General features: G+C 36.7%; 1 protein-coding gene across 2 annotated transcripts in view; it reads left to right on the forward strand.

Moving 5' to 3' along the window:
- Positions 1–16,557, forward strand: part of LOC100719785 (cytochrome P450 3A14-like) — a 60,001-nt gene extending 43,444 nt beyond the window's left edge. For both annotated transcript variants that reach the window (XM_005003701.3, XM_063234186.1), the window contains 3 exons: positions 10,407–10,633; positions 13,392–13,554; positions 15,776–16,557. In XM_005003701.3, the coding sequence (XP_005003758.2) occupies positions 10,407–10,633; positions 13,392–13,554; positions 15,776–15,859 (474 nt within the window). In that variant the 3' untranslated portion in view covers positions 15,860–16,557. The remainder of the gene's footprint in view (positions 1–10,406; positions 10,634–13,391; positions 13,555–15,775) is intronic.
- Positions 16,558–17,068: the final 511 nt, after the last annotated feature.

Below are 17,068 nucleotides of genomic sequence, written 5' to 3' on the forward strand. Positions count from 1 at the left end.
GGAATATACCTAGAAGTGGAATAGCTGGAATAAATGGGATTTCCAATCCCAACTTTTTGAGAAATCTCCAGACATATCTCCACAAAGGCTGTACCAGTCTACACTCCTACCAGCAGTGCAGGAGAGTTCCTTTTCCCCTACAGCCTCTCCAGCATTTGTTGCTGGTTTTCTTGATCCTGGCCATTCTTTCATGAGCGAGATGGTATCTCAGTGTGGTTTTAATTTACATTTCTCTAATGACTAATGATGATGAACATTTTTTCATGTATTTATTTGCCATTTGCATTTCTTCATCTGAGAATTGTGTATTCATCTCAGATGCCCATTTTTGGATTGGATCTTTGAATTTTGGAGGTCTGAGTTTTTTTAATTCTTTATATGTTTTAGACAAGAGTCCCTTGTGTGAGAGAGAGTTCACTAAAATCTTTTCCCAGTTTGTGGGTTTTTTTCACTATGCTAGAGATTTCTTTTGACATGCAGAAACATTTTAATAAGAAGTGGTCCCATTTATTGATTCTGGGAAGTTTTTCCTGTGCGGTTTGAGTCCTGTTCATGAATTCTCTACCTACTCCTATGTCTCCAAGGTTTCTACCCAATTTGTCTTCCAATAGATTTGGTGTTTTTGTTTTAATATTCAGATCTTTGACCATTTAGATTTTAATTTAGTACATGGTGATAGACATGGGTCTGGCTTTAGTTTTCAGCAAATGGAGAGCCAGTTTTTCCAGCACCATTTATTAAAGAGACTGTCGTTCTTCCAGTGAACCTGCGTGGCTCCTTTATCAAAGATAAGGTGGTTGAGTGTGTTTGTAGTTGTGGTTGTATCTTCTAATCTATTCCATTGATCTTCAGCTCTGTTTTGATTCCAATACCATGTTGATTTTACTACTGTTGCTTTGTAGTATAATTTCAAGTCAGGGATTGTGATGCCTCCTGCTTTGTCTTTGCTGCTTAGAATTGCCTTTGCGATTCTAGGTCTCTTCTGGTTCCAGATGAAATTTAGGAGTGATTTCTCTAGATCTATAAGGTATGTTGATGGTATTTCTATTGGGATTACATTGAATCTGTATAACAGTTTTGGGAGAATGGCCATTTTCACAATGTTAGTTCTTCCTATCCATGAGCAAGGGATGTCTTTCCATTTTCTGAGATCATCTTCAATTTCCTTTTTCAGTATATTATAGTTTTCACTGTATAAGTCTTTCACTTCTTTCGTAAGAGTAACTCCTAAATATTTCATTTTTTTGCTTGCTAATGTGAATAGTCCAGTTTCCCTTATTTCCCTCTCTGTGATTTTGTTGTTTGTGTATAGGAATGCTATTGATTTCTGAGTATTGATTTTGTATCCAGCCACATTACTGAATTTATTTATTGTATCTAAGAATCTTTCAATGGAGTTTAGGGGGTCTTCTATGTAGAGTATCATGTCATCTGCAAACAATGATAACTTAACTTCTTCTTTTCCTATCTTTACCCCTTTAATTTCTCTTTCTTGCCTAATTGCTCTGGCTAGTTCTTCCAGTAGTATATTAAATAGGAGTGGTGATAAAGGACATCCTTGTCTTGTGCCCGATTTTAAAGTAAAGGCTTTCAATTTTTGGCCATTTAGTATGATGCTGGCTGTTGGTTTGTCATAAATGGCCTTTATTATATCGAGGTAAAGACCATCTATTCCAATTTTCTGTAAAGTTTTTATCATGAATAAATGTTGGACCTTATCGAAGGCTTTTTCTGCATCTATAGAAATGATCATGTGATTCTTATTTTTGGCTTTATTGATATGGTGGATTACATTTATTGATTTGCGTATGTTGAACCATCCTTGCATTCCTGGGATGAATCCCACTTGGTCAGGGTGTATAATCTTCTTGATGATTTGCTGGATCCTATTTGCCAATATTTTATTTGATTTTTTTTTAATTTTTATTTAAGGAGAAAAGAAAAGAAAGGAAAAAAAAACAGTGAAGGGGTACAAGTTATACAGATTTACAGAATAAAAAAATGCGCAGTAGGAAATCACTAGTTAATGGATTACATATTGCCATCTTAGAAATAATTGTTTAAGTCACAAAATTAAAGCTTGTAGAGTGGACATTCCAACAATGATACTGCAAACAGTTCTGTTCAATGATCCATAAAACTCTGTGATATCATTTTCTATCTTATACATTTAAATATACATGCAGTTATATAGTTTAGAGCACTTTCTTTTCCTCTCTTTTGTACAGTGACTATTACACATTTTGGGTTTCATTGCTCCCACGGTTCTTGTTGCTTTTTTGGAAGAGAGTAAAACCAAATGTGACATAACAGAACAGAATCGGTCAAGTCAAAAGGGTGGACATAATAGATAATATAAGAACATAATACAAGGTGATCAACAATGGTTACCATAATGCCTCCCGCTATTTCTAATAGAATTGCCTATATCATTAGTTGTAATACAATTGAACAAAACCGTAAAGAATAAAACCGACAAAACCAAAACATTGGAGATATTGTAGGTCTTCAAAAGTAGATAAAAGTCAACGGGAATGGGCGTTATAATGAATCTCATTATCTTCTGAGCTGATGCCTAAACTTTCGAACCTGATACTATCCAGCAAAACAGAATATAGGAACCTCAGTCAAAAACAAGATGGTGAGAGTAATACAGGGCTTCAAATCGAGATAATAGAAAGTCAAAGTGGGTTACTATATTATATCCTGCTATATTTTTCCCTTTAATTAAATGGATAAAAATAAAAAAGTAAATAATGGAGTGGAGATTGAGAAAAAGGAGGGCATAACAGCGAAACAGTTGCCAATATTTTATTGAGGATTTTTGCATCTGTGTTCATTAGGGAGATCGGTCTATAGTTCTCTTTTTTAGTTGGGTCTTTCTCAGGTTTTGGAACTAGAGTAATATTTGTTTCCAGGAACGACTTAGGAAGGATTGCTTCCCTTTCAATTTCATTGAATAGTTTGAGGAGTGTCAGCATTAGGTCTTCTTTGTATTTCTTGTAGAATTCTGCAGTGAATCCATCTGGGCCTGGGCTCTTCTTGGTGGGTAAGGACTTAATAACATTTTCAATTTCAGTAACAGAGATTGGGTTATTCAACAGTTTTACATCCTCTTGATCTAGCTTTGGCACTTCATATGCTTCTAAGAATCTGTCTATTTCTTCTGTTATCAAACTTTTGACAGTAGAGGTTTTCGAAATAGGTGTTGATGATCCTCTGTATTTCTATTGGGTCTGTAGTGATTTCTCCTTTTTCATTTCTTATTGCATGAATTTGAGCTTTTTCTTCCCTTTTTTTAATAAGGTTGGCTAGGGGCTTATCGATTTTATTTATTCTTTCAAAGAACCAACTCTTTGATTCGTTGATTCTTTGGATTGTTTTCTTAGTCTCTATTGCATTGATTTCTGCTCTGATTTTTATAATTTCCTCTCTTCTTTTGGCTTTGGGCTTGACTTGCTCTTCTTTTTCTAGCTGTTTGAGGTGTAGCATCAAGTTATTTATTTGTATTCATTCTGTTTTCCTGATGTGGGATCTCAGTGCAATAAATTTTCCTCTCAGGACGGCTTTCATTGCATCCCACAGATTCCGGTAAGTTGTATCTGCATTTTCATTTTCTTTTAGGTATTGTTTAATTTCTTCTTTAATTTCTTCTGTGACCCACTGATTACTCAAGAGTGTGTTATTCAGTTTCCATGTGTTTGTGGGATTTTTGCAGTATCTTTTATCATTAATTTCTAATTTCAGAGCGCTATGATCCGATAACATGCAAGGGACAATTTCAACTCTTTTGCATTTGTTTAAATATGTTCTGTGAGCTAATATATGGTCTATTTTAGAAAATGATCCATGTACTGCTAAGAAGAATGTGTATTCTGATGTTCGGTGGTACATTCTGTATATGTCTATCAAACCCATTTGTTCACAGGTATGATTCAGTTCTGTTATTTCTTTGCTCATTTTCTGTCTGGTTGATCTGTCCCTTGGTGTCAATGGCGTATTAAGGTCTCCTGTTACAATTGTGCTACTGATAATTTGAGTTTTCATTTCTGTTAATAATTGTTTTATATAACTGGGTGCTCTGGAGTTTGGTGCGTATATATTTAAGATAGTTATCTCTTCCTCTTGGAGTTTTCCCCTTACGAGTATGTAGTGACCTTCTTTGTCCTGTATGGTCATTGTTGGTTTAAAGTTCATGTTGTCTGCAAACAGAATGGCTACTCCTGCCTTTTTTTGGATTCCTGCTGCATGAAGAATTGTTTTCCCTCTTTTGACTTTCAGTCTGTGAGTATCCTTCTGGGTTAGATGGGTTTCCTGTAAACAGCATATGGTTGGATTTTGTTTCTTGATCCATTCTGCTAGTCTGTTTCATTTGATTGGTGCATTGAGACCATTTACATTAATGGTTATTACTGTTAAATGTTGGTTAATTTTAGGAATCTTATCTCTGCTGTTGCATCTTTATCATTCTGTTCTGTTTAATTATTTGCTTTGCTTAGTGGTTTTTTCCTTTTTATATCTAAACTGTCTTTCAATATTTTTTGCAGGGTTGGTTTGGTGTTCATGAAGTTCTTCAGCTGTTCTTTGTCATGGAAGTATCGTATTTCACCACCAATTTTGAATGATAGTTTTGCAGGATACATCAGTCTAGGTTGGAAATCATTTTGCTTTAGGATTTGGAATACTTCACTCCATGCTCTTCTTGACTTTATTGTTTGTGCTGAGAAGTCTGCTGTGATTCTGATAGGTTTTCCTTTATAAGTGATCTGTCTTTTCTCTCTGACTGCTTTTAATAATCTATTCTTGTGTTGGATTTCTGGGATGGTGATTATTATATGTCTGGGTGTAGTTTTATTTTGGTTATGACTATTTGGAGTTCTATATGCTTCACTCATCCTCATGTCGGTTTCTGATCTCATGCTTGGGAAATTTTCAGCTATTACTTCTCTAAATATCCTCTTGACATCCTTTATGTTGTCTCCATCCTTTTCATTAATCCCTATCATTCTTATGTTATTCTTCTTTGCATTGTCTTGCAATTGTTGAATTGTTGTTTCCTGATTCCTTATTATTTTTAAAAGATCTTTCCTTTCCTGTTCACTAGCTGCAATCCTATCTTCAAGGTCTGAAGTTCTATCTTCACTTTCATTAAGGCAGTTTTTACAACTTTCAGTGGAGTTTTTTATTTCCTGTATATCTCTGTGCATCTGCATTGTGTATGCTGTTTGTTTCTTATATTGCTCATCTAGGGATTCTATCTTTTTGTTTAGTTCCTCCAATTTTTTATCTGTGTTTTCTTTAGATATATTTAGAATCTCTTTCATTTCTTTTATCATTTCTTCTTTTATCTGGGAAATTATTTCGAGTTTGAATTTCTTTAAAGCTTCCTGGAGTTGCTTGTCAACTTCAGTAGCTATTGTGTCCAATATATGAGGTGGATGGGATATATTTTCTTCTAAATACATTCCTCCTAGGGTTTCCTGAGATGGGCTGGAGGTTTGAGGTTGTAATTTGGTCTTTCATTTTGTCATTTTCCTATATTTCTGTGTTTCAAGTGTTATTTGAAAGCTTCCTCAGGATCTGTTGAAAATCCCCTTCTGTGTTTGCAGCTACTGAGACTCTGGCACCATGCTACCCCAAGCCATTGGGCCTGCAGAACCAATGGCCCTCCTCTGCTTGTTCAGAACTCCGCAGTTCCAGACAAGCTGGGCCTCAGGGACACTGTGCACCCACCTGCCCTTTGGAAGCTCCACAGCTCTTCAATCGCAGCCGGGTTAGGGTACTCACCACAGGCCACAGTGCCTCAGGAGCCTGTGATCCCTCCCTGCTTGCAGATATTCAGTCCTCCAGACAAAGGAAGGGACTTCTGCAGGCACTCCAGATCCACCCAGCTCCTCCTCTGCACACTGATGGCTTGGCGCGGCTGGGCTCGGGGGATATTGTAGGCCCGCCCACCCGTCGGGAGCTCAGCAGACCTCCAAGGGTAGCCGGGATGGGGAGGCGGATGTAGTGGCCTCTAACCCACTGCTCCACTTCACTGCACCCAGAAGCCTGGGGGGTCCGGAACAGTCTGAGATTTGGGCAGAGTGTGCTGGGCACTCACCACAGGCCGAGGTGCCTCAGGAACTTGCGATCCCTCCCTGCTTGCAGAGATATTCAGTCCTCCACACCTCTGTTTGTTTCTTATACTGTTCATCCAGGGATTCTATCTTTTTGTTTAGTTCCTCCAATTTTTAACTGTGTCTTCTTTAGATATGTTCAGCATCTCCTTCATTTGTTTTATCATTTCTTCTTTTACCTGAGAGATTATTTCTAGTTTGAATTTCTTTAAAGCTTCCCAGAGTTGCTTCTTTATTTCAGTTACTATTATTTCAGGTATTTCAGGTATATGGCATGTATTTTCTTCTATGTACATGGCTCCTAGGCTTTCTTAGGATGGGCTGGATGTTTGAGATTGCATTTTGGTCTTTCGTTTTGTCATTTTCCTATATTTCCGTGTCTCAAATGTTGTTCCAGAATTTCCCCTGGGTGTGTTGGAAATTGTCGCTTATGACCTGGGCTCTTGGGACTCCTCTGGTAGTGTAGCTCCCTCCTTGGGCAGCAGAGCCCGTGGATTAAAAGAGAGTTTCCAGGCTTCTCTCAGGTAGATCTAAAGCCTCTTCAAGCTGCACAGTTTCCCCCTCTGGTAGCAAAGCTCTCCTGAGGGAAAGAAGGCCACGATGTGGTCCAGGCAATCCCAAATCCTGCTAAGCCCAATCTAGTGTGACTGCAAGCCCAGCGGACCCCCAACCCACCAAAGCCAGGATCTCATACTCTCCCAGGGATTGGATGTTGTGTAGTCATCCAGCTCCTTGGATGGCAAAGCTCCCCAGGCTGATAGAGGGTCCCCCTATGGCCTACGTAGGCCTGAAACCTCCTTAGCAGGGCTGCTCCCTCCTCCAGGCAGTGGCAGTAGTGCTGGTGCTCTCCAGGTCAAAAGAAGTTCATAGAAGAGGCCAGAGCAGATTCCAGCGGCTCAGCCCAGCTCTCTCCTTCCTCATAGCAGCTGTGGTGTGCTCCTCCAGCTGGAGAGGCAGAGAGGCGGCAGGCAGGGCTGAGCGGACTCCCCATGCTCAGCTGTTGTCTCTCCTTCCCACCGGCCCCTGTGGTGTGCTCCTCCTTTATGTTTTTATGTGGGATTCTTGTCATGAATAAATGTTGGACCTTATCAAATCTTACTATATCTATTGAGAGGATCATGTGATTCTTATCTTTGGTATATTGATATGGTGGATTACATATAATTGATTTGCATATGTTGAACCATTGATTTGCATTTCTGGAATGAATCCCACATGTTCATGGTGTATAATCTTCTTGATGACTTGCTGCATTATGTTTTCCAATATTTTATTGAGTATTTTTGCATCTATGTTCATTAGGGAGATTCACCTATAGTTCTCTTTTTTGGTTGGTTCTTTATTTTTGGTAGGATGATACTTGCTTCCAGGAATGTGATAGGGAGAATTGCTTCCCTTTCAGTTTCACTGAAGAGTTTGAGTAGTGTTGGCATTGTCTTCCTTGAATTTGTTGTATAATTCAGCAGTGAATCCATCAGGACATGGGCTTTTCTGTGTTGATAAGATTTTAGTTACATTTTCAATTTCATTAAATGAAATTGGGTTATTCAGCCAGTTTCACATATTCTTGATTCAGCTTTGGTATTATAATGTTTCTGAGAATCTGTCCATTTTTCTGTGTTTTATCAAAACTGTGAGGTAAAGATTTTTCAAGCCAGGTATTGCTGATCTTCTGTATTTCCACAAGGTCTATTGTGATTTCACCCTTTTCATTCCTTATTGCATGAATTTGAGATCCTTCTTTACTTTTTAAAATAAGACTGGCTAGGGACTCATCAATTTTATTTCTTCTTTCAAAGAACCAACTCTTTTATTCATTAATTCTTTGTACTGTTTTCTTAGTCTCCATTGCACTGATTTCCACTCTGATCTTCATAATTTCCTCCCTTCTTTTTGTTTTCGGTTTGACTTGCTCTTCTTTGCAACGTGTTTAAGATGTAGCTTCAGGTTTTTTATTTATGTTCCTTTTGATATATATTGGTTCATTTTTGTCATGTCTTCTTTCTGCTATTAGTTGCTTAGTTTTCCCCACTGTTTAACTGTTTGCCTTGCTTAGTGACCTTTTTTCTATTGGTATTCTTGAAGTTGTTATTTTTATGTGTATCTGGAATATCTTTCATTATTCTTTGCCAGGTTGGTTTGGTGGTCATGAAGTTCTTCAGCTGTTCTTTGAATTGGAAGTATCTTATTTCCCCATCCATTTCGAAGCACAGTTTTGCAGGGTACATAAATCTGAGTTGGGAGTCATTTTCCTTAGGATCTGATATACCTCACTTCATGCTCTTCTTGACTTTGTTGTTTATACTGAGAAGTCTTCTGTGATTCTGATATGCTTTCTTTATAGATGATCTGTCTCTTCTTTTTTTATCTGTCTCTTCTAACAGCTTTTAATATTCTGTTCTTACGTTGAATTTCTTAGATGTTGATTATTATAAGTCTGGGTGTAGTTTTATTTTGGTTGTGGTTATTTGGAATTTATATGCTTCACTTATCTGCATTCTAAACTTCTATTCCCACATTTGGGAAATTTTCAGCTTTTACTTCTGTAAAGTCTTTTGATATCATTTGTGTTGTCATCTCCTTTTTCATTTACATCTATCAGTCTTATATTGTTTTTCTTTACATCATCTTCCTGTTGTTGAATTGTTATTTTCTGATTCTTTTTATTTTTTTCAAAGATCTTTCTTGTTCGCTACCTGTAATCTTGCCTTTGAGGTCTGCAAGTCTATCTTACTTTCATTGAGGCATCTTGGCCAACTTTTGATGGAATTTTTCATTTCCTGAATCTCTTTGAATCTGTTTCATGAATTCTGTTTGTTTCTTATATTTTTCATTCAAGGTTTCCATCTTTGTGCAATGTTCCTCTATTTTCTTAACTATGCCCTCTATGAATGTATTCAGCATTTCTTTTATTATGTTTGTTATTTCTTCTTTTATCTGGAAGATTATTTCTGATTTGAGTTCTTTTAGAGCTTCATGGAGTTGTCTCTTTACTTTGGTCACTGTCATTTCAATAGTTTCAGGTGCATGGCTTACGTTTTCTTCTATGTCCATGTCTCCTAGGCTTGCTTGGGATGTAATGGAGGTGTGAAATTACATTTTACTCTTTCTTTTTTTCAATTTCCTATATCCCCTAAGGAACCTGAAGGCCAGGTTTCAGTTGTTTCTTGGGTTGAGAATATCAGCCCATACCACAGAGAGTTTTCCCTGTTGACTGGAAGATGTCAGTCAGACCTTACCAAGTGGCTCCCGGCCACTTGGGTACTCTGGTCAGGGCCAAACTCTGCACAGCTTTCCTAGGGTCCTCTGGTGATGGAGGATGCTAGGCAGGGCCCTACCAGGCTCTGAGAAATATATCAATGCTGTGTGGCTGGATGGAGATAGCCGTGCAAGCTTTCAGCTCATGAGGTGGAGCACAGTTTTTTCTGGGCCAGTCGGGGTCACTGTGTAGTGCTCAGGTAAGCCCACAGAGACCTTCCATAGGGTCCTCCAGTGATGGGGTACCCTCTCACTGGATGGGACCCTACCAGGCTCCAAGCAAGGTGCCAAGGCTGCACAGTTGGATGGAGATCACTGCACAGGCTTCTGACTCCTTAAGTGGAGCACAGGTGGCTCCTGGCCACTCAGAATCATGGGTGGTGCCCAAGTAGGCCCAGGGGGACCTTCTCTAGGGTCCTCTGGTGATAGGGGACCCTGAGAAGTGCCCTACCTAACTCCAAATGACATGCCAAGGCTGCATGGATGGATGGAAATTACTGAGCAGGCTTTTGGCTAATTATTATGTTTTAATATCTAGATCTTTGATATGTATTAATCTGCCATGAAAAGGATAAATTTGAGTCATGTGTAAGAAACTGGATGCACTGTATGACCATGGTACTAAATGAAATAAATGAGACATGCAGCTTAAATATCACATTTTCTCTTATATGAGAAGCCCAAAATATATCTAAAAAGCAAGCTAAAAGATAAATCATAGGAAGCATGGAAATAGATCTTTCTCAAATGGGAAGAGAATCCAGAGATAGATACACAAGAGAGGCAAATGCATTATGTACAAGTGTCAAATTCCCAGAGAAATGTAATCATTAGGTATCACAAACAGTAAGAGGAAGAGAAGGAGTTGCAGGAGGAGGAGGAGCAAGAAAAATAGGAGGAGAAGGAGGAGGAGGGAAAATAAAAATAGAAGAACAAAAGAGAGAAAGGGAGAAGAAAAGGAGGAAGAAAAAAAGAGTTGAAGGAGAATGAAAATTAAATTGATTCTCAAATTTATTTTTTTCTTCCCAGGCATTTCCTACCTATGATATCTTGGTAGAGATGGAGTACCTGGACATGGTGGTGAATGAAACTCTCAGATTATACCCGATTGGTAACAGACTCTCAAGGATCTGTAAAAAAGATATTGAAGTTAATGGAGTGTTCATTCCCAAAGGGACAGTTGTGATGGTACCGATATATGTTCTTCATCGTGACCCAAAATACTGGAAAAACAGCAAGGATTTCTGCCCTGAAAGGTAAAAGATTCCTAGAAAGCATGTTTTCCCCATTCCCCCTCCCTATGCATAAAATGATTAATTTCAGATATTTTATAAGAATAGAGATGATTCTCTATTAAGAATCTAAAGTAATCTTCCAGATAAAAAGAAGGAGACATGGACATAGAAGAAAACGTAAGCCATACACCTGAAACTATTGAAATGACAGTGACCAAAGTAAAGAGACAACTCCATGAAGCTCTAAAAGAACTCAAATCAGAAATAATCTTCCAGATAAAAGAAGAAATAATTCTTTTAATTCTTAAAAGATTCCTAGAAAGGAAACCCACTTTGAAGCAAGCAGGTCAAAGTACACTACGATGTCTCTTACTAGAAGTGACATGTGATGATAATGCAAGACTTACAAATAAGGAAAAGTGTCTTTTGGTTTTTAAAATTTAGAATTTTGTTATTAAAATTATAAAGTGATAGCTGTCTGAAAACTGATGAGACCTGAGGAAAAAGCACACATCTACACTTATCATAACTTAAAATAAATTCTTACTTATGAAAAAATATGGTAATATTGATATATATGTGCATATATATTATATATATAAATTTTTAATAACTTGAATGACACGTGATGATAGTGCAAGACCTATAAATAAGGAAAAGTGTCTTTTTGTTTTTAGAATTTAGAATTTTGTTATTAGAATTATAAAGTGATATCTATACAAAAACTGATGAGATCTGAGGAAAGTAATACACATATCACACTTTAAAATAAAATTCTACTTATAATAAAATATGGTAATATTGATACATTTACATGCATTGATATATTTACATACATTATACATATATAAAATTTTAATAACTTGAATGATACTGCATTTTACATGTGTTTGCAAGTGGTACATACTTTACATGCAGTAAATTATAAACTACTCAAGATTTGTGGCATTATATATGTCTTTCCTTTGGTGGACCTGTGCATCTTCCATAACTTACTAGACAACTACCTTATTTCATTTATAAAGACATTATTTTTCAATTTCTGGTGATGTTCATCTTAGGTCTCTGAATTTATCACCGAATTCAAGAAATCAATTTGATTAAACATTGATTTCTGTTTCCTGTAGTGCGAGGATAAATATTGACGGGGAGAGCCAGAGAAATCCTCCTCCCTGCTTATTCACCAAAGACTGAGGAAAAAGCAGACCTTCCTGGGCCTGTCTCTGGCTGTTCGCCTCCTTCACATTTTCTGTTGGTAGTGACTCTTCCGAAGCCAAGGCATCTGCTCTGTACATTTGTGAAGGGATCTTCTTTGATGATGTCTTGTAAAGTCAGACTTTAGACACAGTTTACACTTTGGAAATAGGTGATATTTTCTCATACAGATGTTGTAAAGGAAAATAGAAATGAAGTTTTTACTGCACTTGGTGCTGTGCCAAGAGGCCTGGGATCTGGTATTACTGTGCATTTGCTGATGTCAGGAACTCATATGATTATCACCCATGGTTTACATAGTAATAATCTATAGACTGCACATATTACTTATTACATATTACATATTACTTATGGGAGAGGTGATTGAGCAGTTCAGCTCTCCATTTTATGGATAAGAAGAACTTAGTGCTTCCTGAAGCTTCAGCAAGTTTTCTTTCCATAGCTTCACTTAGGAAATGCTCATTGTACCTCTATTCATTCAGTCATCGAATAGATCATGTCAGGGACTGAGTCAGACTGTAATCCATATGTTGAAATATATTCACTGTGGACATTAGTTTAAAAGTACTCAAATACAATATATAAGACATGTCTGTAGGATACTTTTATTGTGCGTGCTTTTATTGGTCCATCTCCTGCCCCAACAACAGTACACTCATGCCAGCTTCCCCTCCACACACCACCACATTCTGCTGTGACACACCACTTGTAAATATTCCAGAACATTATCCAAAGTATAAGAAATACTTTAAAATTGCAATTTGAATGACCTTATAACTTTTCCTAAATCAAATTTTTACAAAGGGATTTTTTTTTTGGTACCAGGGATCAAACTCATGACCTTGTGCTTGCCAGGCAGGTGCTTAAGCACCTGAGGTAGATCCCCAGCCCTGTAAATCACATTTTTAATACAATCAAATATGATTAGTCAAATTGCAATAAGAGAAATGTTTAAACTTTCAGTAAATTTTTAGCCCAATGGATGATATAGACAAGGAAGTAAATGGGGTAACTTAATAGAGAATCATCTCTATTCTTATAAAAGATCTGAAATTAATCATTTTATGCATAGGGAGGGGGAATGGGGAAAACAAGAAAATGATGAAAGATTAAAGAAAAGAGAAGAATAAAAAAGAAAGAAAAAAACAGAGGAAAAGATTTAAGGGAAAAGTGACACTCTCATAGTGACACAGACTTTCTCCTTCTTCCCCAGTGAGCAAGTGATCAATTGAATTTTCAGTAGAGACTAGAAGATGCTTTTTGGTCATTTAGTCTAGTTACTACCTGACTTAAAGGGAAGGTTAATGTCTTAACATATATTTTGTTTCAAACAGCACTGACTGCCTTCATCTCAGGGAAATGGGATGTTTGCAGAATGTAAGGGGAGTGGAAAGTATCTTTAATATGCAATTCTTAAGTAAAATAAATACATCAGGGTTTCAGTAAATAGGTCAAAAACTATCCTGTACAATTCTGACTGTAGGGATCTTTCCAAGAACCCCAGAGATGAAGCTCATGTGGTCATTAAGTTTCATTCACGTATTTTGAATTATTATGGCAACAGGTTCAGCAAGAAGAACAAAGAAAACATTCAGCCTTACGTATACATGCCCTTTGGGGCTGGACCATGGAACTGCATTGGTATGAGGTTTGCACTTATGAACATGAAACTTGCTGTTATCATAATTATGCAACATTTCTCTTTACAACCTTGTAAAGAAACACAGGTGAGACAATGTTTTTCACAGAATAGTGGTTTTTAAGGAGGTTTTAAAAAAATAAAGCTATCTATACAGAAAAAATATCTTCCCATAATCTATTCAATGTAGAAAAAAGATATATTTGGAGCCAGGTATAAACTTTCAGAAGTTTCCATTCTGGAGCTGTAAATCAGCATGTGTAAAGCACAATAATAATCGTTTAGGCTCCATGTTGGTTAGCATGGTGTGGTTATGTGTGTTCTTTAAAAATGAATGAATTTTAAAATTTGTTCATGCAAGTTGGAGATTGGATATGTTGCCCACTATCATGAGGTACAATGATCTGCTCATCATGATGTCTGAGTAGTGGTGTCTTCTAACAGAATGTACAGAAGCTTCCTTGTAACAGTGGTTCTTACCCATGGACTGTACACTGGAGTCACTGACAATACGTTGAAATCCTAGTATTGGCTTTAAAACAAATAATGTCACTTGAGTCTTCTCAGATATTTAAAAATATTTCACCAAAAGTGTGGATTTCAGATCTCTCCTTTGGTTCTCATGTTGTACCCAGCTTGAGAGTGACTGGTTTAAAGAATTACTACTTAGTCAGTCACTTAGTGTTCTCCTGACTACTGGACCTCACATTTCATGGAATCTACTGAAGACAAACTGGGTGCCCTTTATAGCCTCTTAAAAACTGCACAATTCTTCTTATTGTTATTACTCTTCGGTCTTACATAATCCCTGATCTTCTCTGTGTAGCCTTTCCCATTTTTTCCAGCCTGTTTACTTTTCTGTTCAGTTTTTATTTACTGTAGGCTTCTATAATCACTTAAACTAACATGTTTTTCACTAACCTATCCCACCTGATTCTCTATATATTCTGTTTTTAAGAATATCCCCAGTCCTTTGTAGATCATCTCCTACTATTCTTTCTGTATCTGTTCAATTTTGCCTTCAAATAGGATTGCCCTGTCAAGCACATTGTAAATGATAAAACATTTAAGAAGTGAGTTGTGGTTGTTTCAAAATTATTAGGCAAAATTTTAAGCTATTTTATTTATACATATTAACTAATGATATTTATGTATATGTATGTATCTCTCTCTCTCTCTCTCTCTCTCTCTCTCTCTCTCTGTGTGTGTGTGTGTGTGTGTGTGTGTGTGTGTGTGTGTGTGAGCATGGATGCCTTTCTGTCTGTATATGTATCTTTTTTTTTGTCCTGCCTCTGGAGAAATTACAAGTATACCATTTGTAATTCTACCATAATATGGTTATACATTTAGAGTAGTATTTGAAATGTTTCCTCTACAGAACCAAAAGATAATTGTCTTTGATTCATATGAAGCAATGTTTAGTTAATTTCTAGTACTCTTGAATTTATATCTTGCTTTTCTCTCAGTTGACTTTCTGTAGTGGACAGGAAGCAGATAGAGGTGATTATCATTTCCATTGGTCTTTATGGTAGCTGTTTTACTCTCCTGTGTATAAAAAAATCACAGCTTTACTCTTTAAAGAGAGTATGTTTGGCACACATGGAATGGACATATCCTCCATGGTAAACTCCCAATTACTTGTAAAATGGAATTTGCATAACACGATGCTTATTCCTCCCTGTGATATGATCAGAAAAGTACTTGGTTGCATGTTCCACATGGGTGAACAAATTATTGAGAGAGAATGGGGAGAATAGTTTAGACAGATAACTATAGGACTCAAAAGCTTCCCATTTGCACTTCTCTTAGAAGCCAAGAGAGATTTAAAGATTAAAAATTTAATTCTCATTAAAATTTCACCACCATTAAGTGAATGGATTCAATTTTGATGGCTGCCAAGGTCCTTTAGAGAATTCCTATACAGTTTAAAGGTACAATGTCAACTCAGGCTATCTTGCAAGTTTCCAAAATTACAAAATTAACATTTTATGTCTTTGACAAACAGTTTTCCCTGATATCTAAGTATCTGACTTAATTTTAAAACCTTACAATTTACAGCAATGAAAATAAAGACTAGGTAAATAATTTTGTCACGTGTCCAGTAAAGAATGAATGTTAGTACTAAGTGAATATTTGGATGAAAACTTTAACTATCCCATTTCAACTCAACTTAGAAACTAAGTGATTCAAGATAATACCATGCTAAAGTACTTCTTATGCTTTAAGCATTACTGTTGTTGGTTCACTCTTTCATCTCTGATTTTTGGAGTTACTGGTTGTTTCACAATTCACTTCTTCAACTGTTACAGATCCCTATAAAACTAAGCAGAAATAGATTCCTTCAACCAGAAAAACCCATTGTTCTGAAGATTGTGTCAAGAGATGGAACCTAAAGTGAAGCTTCCCTTTCCATCAGGATTTCAGCTATGTTCTTGAACGAGGCTGTGTCCCAAAAAAAGCACTTTAATTTCTTTTGGGAAAAAAAATCGGCAAAGGATTAACTTAATCCACATTCTTGGAATGATTAGGAATTGAATACATTCATGGAATTTGCTTGATGACACATATTATTTATTGTGTAATGTAAAGAAAGTGACTAAATCACTGTCAGATATGCAGATTCACCTTGTCCAGTTCTCCTGGGACCATCTTAATTTACCCCAGTTAACTCCATCAATTTTAATAAAGTGCTGATTAAATTAAATGTTTTTTCTTAATTTTATCAAAAAAATTGGAATGAAACAAAATAATGATGGCTGTGATGTTCAAATTCATAAAAACTGTTTTTCAGTATAGTCACTGATTATGTAGGCTTGCTATAGATTCCATTTTGACTACTAGGAGATGTCAGATTCAATTAACTTTGTGATCATTGCAGGCAAAGTATATTCATAGTTAATTTTGTTTTGAAATACATTTTTATGAAACTCAGTGATCACTTCTGATATTATGATCTGTTTTAATATATTACCATTTCTTCTGATTTTCCTGGATGTCTAGAAAACTGTTGTCATTGCCTTTTTGTATTCCTTCAAAATCCAACACCTCAATGCAATGAATATTGAATTAAAGATGAGTTACTGCTCAGCTCACTTGGAAACAAGTCTAAATCAAGTTCATCTGTTATCAGAAACTACAGAGTTTTCTTCTTTTTCTTTTTTGACTCGTACCCTGCCTTTCCTAATTAATTCAGTCCTAAAATCACATGTGGAAGAGCAAGATGCCACACACTGGGGTAGGGGAGGGTGTCATGTTGCTCCAAGTCAGACAGAACAAGGTGGAGAAGGTGACTGTAAAAGGGGCAGACTGAGCTGGGTGTGGGAGCCCAAGCAATTTGGGAAAAGATGCACATCAAGCCAATAGCCATTACTGATGCCAGGAGGCATTTCCTGATACACTATAAACAACCTGAGGTGCAGATTGCATGCCTAAGACATGATGGGTGGAACGTGGCTGTATGAACAAATTAGATCCAGAAGGTAAATACACCAAGAATGACGGGGGCCCGTTTCCCCACTGAATGGCAAAGGGAGTAACTGATTGAGAAACAGCTACTCTAATCAACCCTGTGAAGCCAGACTGGAATGTATTGTTTCAATATA

Source organism: Cavia porcellus, unplaced genomic scaffold (assembly GCF_034190915.1).
Source record: "Cavia porcellus strain 051 isolate PalLab524CR breed Dunkin Hartley unplaced genomic scaffold, mCavPor4.1 scaffold_23, whole genome shotgun sequence".
Lineage (NCBI taxonomy): Eukaryota > Metazoa > Chordata > Mammalia > Rodentia > Caviidae > Cavia > Cavia porcellus.